The 6,535-nt window shown below is 35.1% G+C and overlaps 1 protein-coding gene across 5 annotated transcripts; it reads right to left on the bottom strand.

Annotated features, from left to right (window-relative positions):
- Positions 1-1,219: 1,219 nt before the first annotated feature.
- Positions 1,220-6,511, bottom strand: LOC126591271 (uncharacterized). 5 transcript variants are annotated; one of them, XM_050257014.1, is made up of 4 exons: positions 5,951-6,498; positions 5,100-5,158; positions 1,759-2,060; positions 1,220-1,603 (listed from the first exon to the last, which is right to left on the bottom strand). In XM_050257014.1, the coding sequence occupies exons 2-4, from the start codon at positions 5,156-5,158 to the stop codon at positions 1,548-1,550; spliced, it is 417 nt and encodes a 138-aa protein (XP_050112971.1). In that variant the 5' UTR covers positions 5,951-6,498; the 3' UTR covers positions 1,220-1,547. The 5 variants fall into 5 exon arrangements, 3 of the variants coding, with proteins under 3 accessions (XP_050112971.1, XP_050112907.1, XP_050113037.1); XM_050256950.1 differs by having other exon boundaries at positions 5,976-6,498; XM_050257080.1 differs by having other exon boundaries at positions 1,759-2,005; positions 5,100-6,496.
- Positions 6,512-6,535: the final 24 nt, after the last annotated feature.

The following is a 6,535-nucleotide window of genomic DNA, read 5'->3' as shown; positions in this document are numbered from 1 at the left end:
GATTTTTTATGGCATGACCAAAATAGTTGACGGTTGGCAATCTCAAAGATCAAAGTGAAAAGTTATGACAATCTCAATAACCATTTTAGATTAAAAACTTTTTTTTATTGAAAATTAGCCCAATTAGGTGTTTTGGTCTTTGAACTGATATTTATAAGGTTCTTTCTCGTCTCAATTAGTCACAATATTTACATGTATTTTGTATCATCATTATTTGAGGGCCATAATAGTTCATATGAATATATGTATTAAGAATGAGTATCCTCTTCGGATCCTCTTTGTAAGAATTATGGGGATCCTCAAATCATATCCGTTCATCTTACATTGTGCAGTCAGAAATCATTTTAAATATTTGTATTTAAAATTAAACATGAACAGTACATGACGAAAATTGATCGTACGATATACGATAAACTAACATGATTTAAGGATTCTCAAAATCCTCACAAAGAGTATCCTCATTCATGTATTAATACAATTACCATATGATCGTCGATATAGTAATTATATTAGATACACACAAGTATAGTAAACAAATTCTTTATTAATAGTATTTTTTATTGACTTCACTAAAACTTTAATCTAGAAACAAAAGATTTTAAAGGACATATAAAACGCGAAAGTTTTGACAGAATTATCCAAAATGACTATTGATTTAGTTGTGATAAGTTCATGAATTGAACCATATTCACGGACTTTAAATTTAGGAAATAAAACCCCAATTAGGTCGAAATTCAAGAACAAATGCTCCAACGATCTTTTTTTATTTTTCTCTTGGTGTTAGCCATCGAACAGGTGAGACTGCCCTACCTAATATCCAAGCGGAGAGTAGGATTTTCTCTCTTTTTTGTATATCTTTTCTTCTTATTTGAAGAGTCATGATTAAGTCATATCAACATCTTATATTAATTTTTTTTATAAAAAAATAGACAAAATGAAAAATGTGAGAGGATGAGAGGAAATGAGAAGGGAATTAAAAGAGAAAAAAATCTTACTCCTAATTGGTGATTCGGTAGCCAACCCAGGGGTAATTATCAAGATTGAATAAGGATGGATGAGAGGCTAAAATGAGTATTTATTCTTTCCCTTTCCTTTTTGTTAAAAGTTGTATTCGAGGAGTGAAAACTGATCACTAATGCAAATGATATATAAAAGGCCAAATTGGATTAATAGTTCCCGGTGATAGAGTATTCGGAGGATTGTCCATGCGGTAAAAAAATTAGAATTTAAACCTTTGTGGTGATGATTATTAGCAAAATTAACCCAAAAAACAAACTTCTATTAAACTCAGTTAAGTATAAGGATAAAAATGTCCAACCACTCTTTATTTCTGCTAGCCTTCTCTTCCTCTCTGTGTGTCTGTGTAATTATACCTCCACAGTGCAATGCAAGGCCCGATTGGATCAACACGTCTCCTCGCGAGCTGAACTACCACAACTAGTTTCCGGAATGCTGTCTCGTTTACCAAATCCCCAACCTTCTTCATCTCCAAAGGTATCCTCTTGTGCTTCACCTCCCCTTGTTTCTTCACCCAAGATAAGCGAGCTTCATGAGCTTCCTAGAATCGGACTAGATTGAGAACCAACAAATACCAGTTCATCAGCTGCCAAACCAACAAATAATAAATTAGATGGCAAGAAGAATGAAGCACAAACTGTTCCAACATCCACCCCCCATCATATATATGTCCGGTGCCGGAGCAATTTAGTTCAAGGGAACATCAACTGGTGAGGAAAATACTGAAAAACGCACGCTAACCTCGAATCGGACTAGATTGAGAGGCCACTTCAGAAACATTTGATACTGGTTTGAGGTTTGATAGGGAAATTGGCGTCAATGGAGGTGAAGCAACTTCTTCAGCCTTGCCTGGAACTTGAGGAGACTCCAAATGTCTTGCTACATGCAATGCCATTGCTCTTTGACTGCTTGAAGGTATGGAGAAGCTTCGGGGAACTATCAAAGGTGGAATTGGAAGTGGAGATGCTGCATTTGATCCGATCGTGGCCTTGCATTGCACCGTGGAGGTATAATTATACAGACACATAGAGAGGAACAGAAGGCTAGCAGAAATAAAGAATGTGGTTAGACATTTTTATCCCTATACTTAACTAAGTTCAACAGAAGTTTGCTTTTTGGTTAATTTTGCTAATAATCTTTCCCACAAGGATTTAAATCTTAATTTTTTTTACCACATAGGCAATCCTCCGAATACCCTATCACCACAGGGACTATTAATCCGATTTGGCCTATATAAAAATGCTAGCTACCTTGTACTAACCTTTTCAAATTGCAAGTTTTTTTTTTTTTAAACAAACGATATTATCTACATTAAAGAAAATGAGATGCAGTTAATTTCTTAATAGACTAGCAATATTGTATTGAAAATTATATTTTCTATTTTCATCATTTAATATTCTTTCTAAACCCCAAACCCTAAAAAGTCTATGTTCTTAACAACTGCTTTATAATTGAATTACCACCAGCAAATATTGGTCATTTATCATTACCCAAAAAAAAAAAACACAAAAAGATTCTTGTAAATGGTGAAAATAATAAGAGTTTTGATTAATTTTCAACCAAATTTGTAAACCATATTATAAGTCACATATATAAAATAAGCATGTTAATCAAAACTTAAGTAATAATTCAATCATCAACAACTACGTCACATAATTTACAGAATGAGTATTGTTAAAGAGACTCTCCATTGACACTCTACCAACTCATATTTTTAGCACAATATTTTATAATATTAATATAAAATTAACGTTATATTATAAGATGATAAAGAGTCCATGAAGTATCTCACTATTGAAAATATTCTCCTTAGCATTTCTTTCAAAACTTAACTTAAATTATAGTCAATAATAAAACAATAAATTTGAACTTGATCCTAATAAACGACAGTACTGGAGCTGCATCAACCACATTGGAACTTGAAACTCCTGAAAAGAAAAATCAATAATAAATGGATCACAATGCTAAAACAATCTAGTTCAGTCTGCAGCACATTCTACAGATTTTAGTGGACGCACTCCAAGCTTGTCTCTGCAATTTGCCTTAAAACAAAAGCTGATTTCCAAAAGAGGACTTAAGGCATGAACTCCATTCGTTCCAAATATGGAAATATACAGTCATCACATCGCTACATAATCAAACTTTAAACACCACTCACAGTCCAGTTCCAGAAATAACTAAAAAAAACCAGACCCAACTCCAACAAAGCTTTGATTCGAATATATAAAATGCTGGCTTTAATTTCCTTATTTGTTCCACAAATATGGCAATTATTTTTAAAGTATTTGGTTAAGTACGGATTAAGCATCAGCTATTACTAGATAAATCGCTGTAATTAAAAATTAATAATAAATCAACGAAAGACAAGACAGCATAGAAGACCGGACGGCTCAACTCCAGATGAAGTTAAAAATGTGACAAAAGGTACGTCTTTCGATGAACACATGCAATGCAAGAATGAGAGAACCGAGGCCTTCTGCCTCAAATATACATGAATATATATATTTATATAATACGTATATACGTATACACACACACACACAAATAAGCAGAGCAATGCTTGGCCAATATTGCAGAAAACGCAATTTCCTGTAACCTAAAAAAAAAGAGCACAGATTCACGGAAAATTTTCAGTGAAATGTTATGAATGGTGAATGCTTGGCCAAGATACATGCAATGCTTGATGCTGCTACATGTTACTGGCATGGCATGCACATGATTTGAACTTTGAAGTACATGAGGAAAAGGGAAAAGTTACTGACTGAAAACATTATCTAGAAAAATGGGAAGGTAAATAGAGATAAAAGCACCTGACCAAGATTTACTTGTCGGGTGAAAAAAGTAGAGGAAATGAAAGGGACTGGGTAAACTGATTACAGGAGGACAATGGGAAAGCTGTGATCAACTCAATGGACAAGAGAAGGCACTCGACGTAGGCCCCTTCTTCATATGCATGGTCATTAGTCCTAGCTAGAGTACACCTACTAGAAAGTAGAACCCATGAAGTTCAGTAACTGGGATCATCTCCAGATCACACCCTCCAGAGCAAACTGTGCAAAGCATCCCATTCTTCCATTTTTGATACTATGGCCAAAAATAAATTTAAACATTTAAAAATTCTCACACAAAACAAAGCAAGATGAAAATGGAAGGATGAGATGTTTTGCTCAGTTTACTCTGAAAGCTGGGATTAGGAGGTGATCCCAATCCGAAATTCAGGACGGGCTTTTTACTATTGAAACAAAACAAGTGCATGTATACATCCGACAATTTACTTGCCGAACTATAAATTTGAACTACACTTTTCAACAAGAGACCACCTAATCAACGGGTCAGATTGACAGTTGCTAACAGTATTTCTTGCGAGAGAATATCAAATGGTTAATCATCACTTAACTTAAGCACGTAAGATATGGGAAAGAGTGACGATGATACGATGATAATGATCAACTCTTTTAACTGATATATAAGCATATGAAACTAATTAAAATTTTGGCAGCTAAACCTAACTAAAGTAAGGAGAAAAGTGGAGACAATGGAAAGGAGGAGCTCCCTTCAGTCCAAGCGCAGAGAAAGAGGGATGTAAAATATCTCCCGCATCATTCACACAACCACAGTAGCAAATTGTCTGATGATTTCGGAAAGGCATAAGTCCCACATCCGATGATGGTCCATCTGCAGCCGCTTCGAGTCCGGTCCGAAAGTGCCACATCTGAGAGCAACATATGAATGTGCAGCAGGAATGAATGAAAGTAATAAGACCGGATACTCCTTTAATCTCTACTGAGTGCTTGAGTGAATGAGTCGGCAGCTACTTCGACAACCCTATCAAATCCTATCCATGAGTGGACTGAGGAAAGCTCTCTCTCACCATTTCTTCATTATTCACCATGTAATTTTAGACCTAATTGATATATTGGATAGTAATTTTGTATCAATAAATAAAGCAAAACCCACCATGCAACAGTTTAATTTCTACTGCCCTACACATTCACTCCTTCAATTCGTCGTACTACTACTTTTAAGTTGCTTTCTGACATTCATAGAAACCAATAAATTAAGCTCATGTAAATTAAACCCACCATGTAACTGCACCACTTTCACTACGACGAACTGAAATCAATGAAAGCAACATCAGCATCTGCAAATGAAAAACAAACACATATTGAATTCTTAGTCCAAAAAAGAGACATTGAATTCGTTTAGTCAAATTTTCATATGGAAGAGGGCTAGCTTGCTATTTCATTATATCGAGAGCTGTTTCCAATGAAAAAATGCCCAAGGTTTAGCTTAATTAAGAGCAACCCTAATCCTTTCTATGGATTCTTAAGGGGAAAGGGGAAGATCAAAATAGGTAAAGATATATAGATTCAGAAAGTGCGAATTCTTTTCTCAGTCCCAAATATGGCTATTTATCACTACCCACAAAAATTTCTAATTCGTTGAGTAGGTCCAACACGCACAAGTTAAAAGTTATGTTTGTCTCAGATTCTCCCAGAAGGCTAAAATAAATTAAGACTGTCTATTTCAGAAATCTAGAGTAGTTTACTGATTAAGAACCCAAGTTTCATCACGAGCATATAAATTTACAGTTGAAAAATAACTCGTTAAGTGAATTTAAATAGAAGATGGCATATTTTTTTACAGTTCAAAAAAAAAAAAAATTGGTTCTTTGAGGAGGCTAAGCTAACAAGTGAATCTGTAGCAAACTGAAACACAAAGAGGCCTAATCACACGAGAACACTATATCACTTAAAAGAAGAGGCTAATAGTAATATAAACAGACTTAAATCTTACAAATAAAACCCATTTTCTGCTTTAGACTAAATCAATTTAAACAAAATTCAAATGACCAAATACAAAATCAGACCAAAGTACTGCAGCTAGAAGAGAGAGTAAAATCCCCCAATCCCAATAAAAACTACTTAAGTACCAATATATAGAGAGAGGAAAGAAACCATTGATTTGTGATGAAACTTCCAAGCAGCTAGTAGTAGTCCATGTCTGCAGAATATAGGATCCACAAACAGTGCACAAAATAGTGGAAGAGACTACTACGAAACCCTAGAATCTAAGTAATTAGAAGCGTTGTAGCGTTGTTCAAAACCCTAATCCATATTTATTTTCCTGGCAGGTGAAGAAAAAAGGGAGTTGCCGAGAAGAGAGAGAGAGAGAGAGAGAGTTTTAATATGTCTTAAGGCAAAAGGAAATCATGGGTCATTGTCTCCATGGCCATATGAGAGTCAGACAGAGGAAAGCGACTCAAGATCTAAGCAAATCTCACGCAGGCCAGAGAGGAGAGAGGGTGGTCACTTTTCTGCTTTCAGAAGATTTTTCGCTGTAAGATAATCATGAAGGTAAACATGGAAGGATTTGTGAGAGATAATAATAAGCAGTCTCTCCTCTCTATCTCTCTCAAACACACACACACAGAGTCACACTCACCCACCCCAACACGCACATGTAAACAACACTGTGGCTGACGCAAACAAAGGACAAGAATACACACACACACAAA

Source organism: Malus sylvestris, chromosome 1 (assembly GCF_916048215.2).
Source record: "Malus sylvestris chromosome 1, drMalSylv7.2, whole genome shotgun sequence".
Taxonomy (NCBI): domain Eukaryota; kingdom Viridiplantae; phylum Streptophyta; class Magnoliopsida; order Rosales; family Rosaceae; genus Malus; species Malus sylvestris.
Note: the sequence above shows the minus strand (reverse complement) of the source record. Positions and strands in the feature narration are given on the sequence as shown.

What these genes read in the sequence shown, in the direction of transcription:
- LOC126591271 (XM_050256950.1), bottom strand. An exon ending in GAAAGTGGTGCAGTTACATG is followed by an intron (nt 2,061 to 5,099) that starts GTGGGTTTAATT and finishes TATTTCTGCTAG; the next exon opens with CCTTCTGTTCCTCTCTATGT. An exon ending in TCAATCTAGTCCGATTCGAG is followed by an intron (nt 1,604 to 1,758) that starts GTTAGCGTGCGT and finishes TTGGTTTGGCAG; the next exon opens with CTGATGAACTGGTATTTGTT.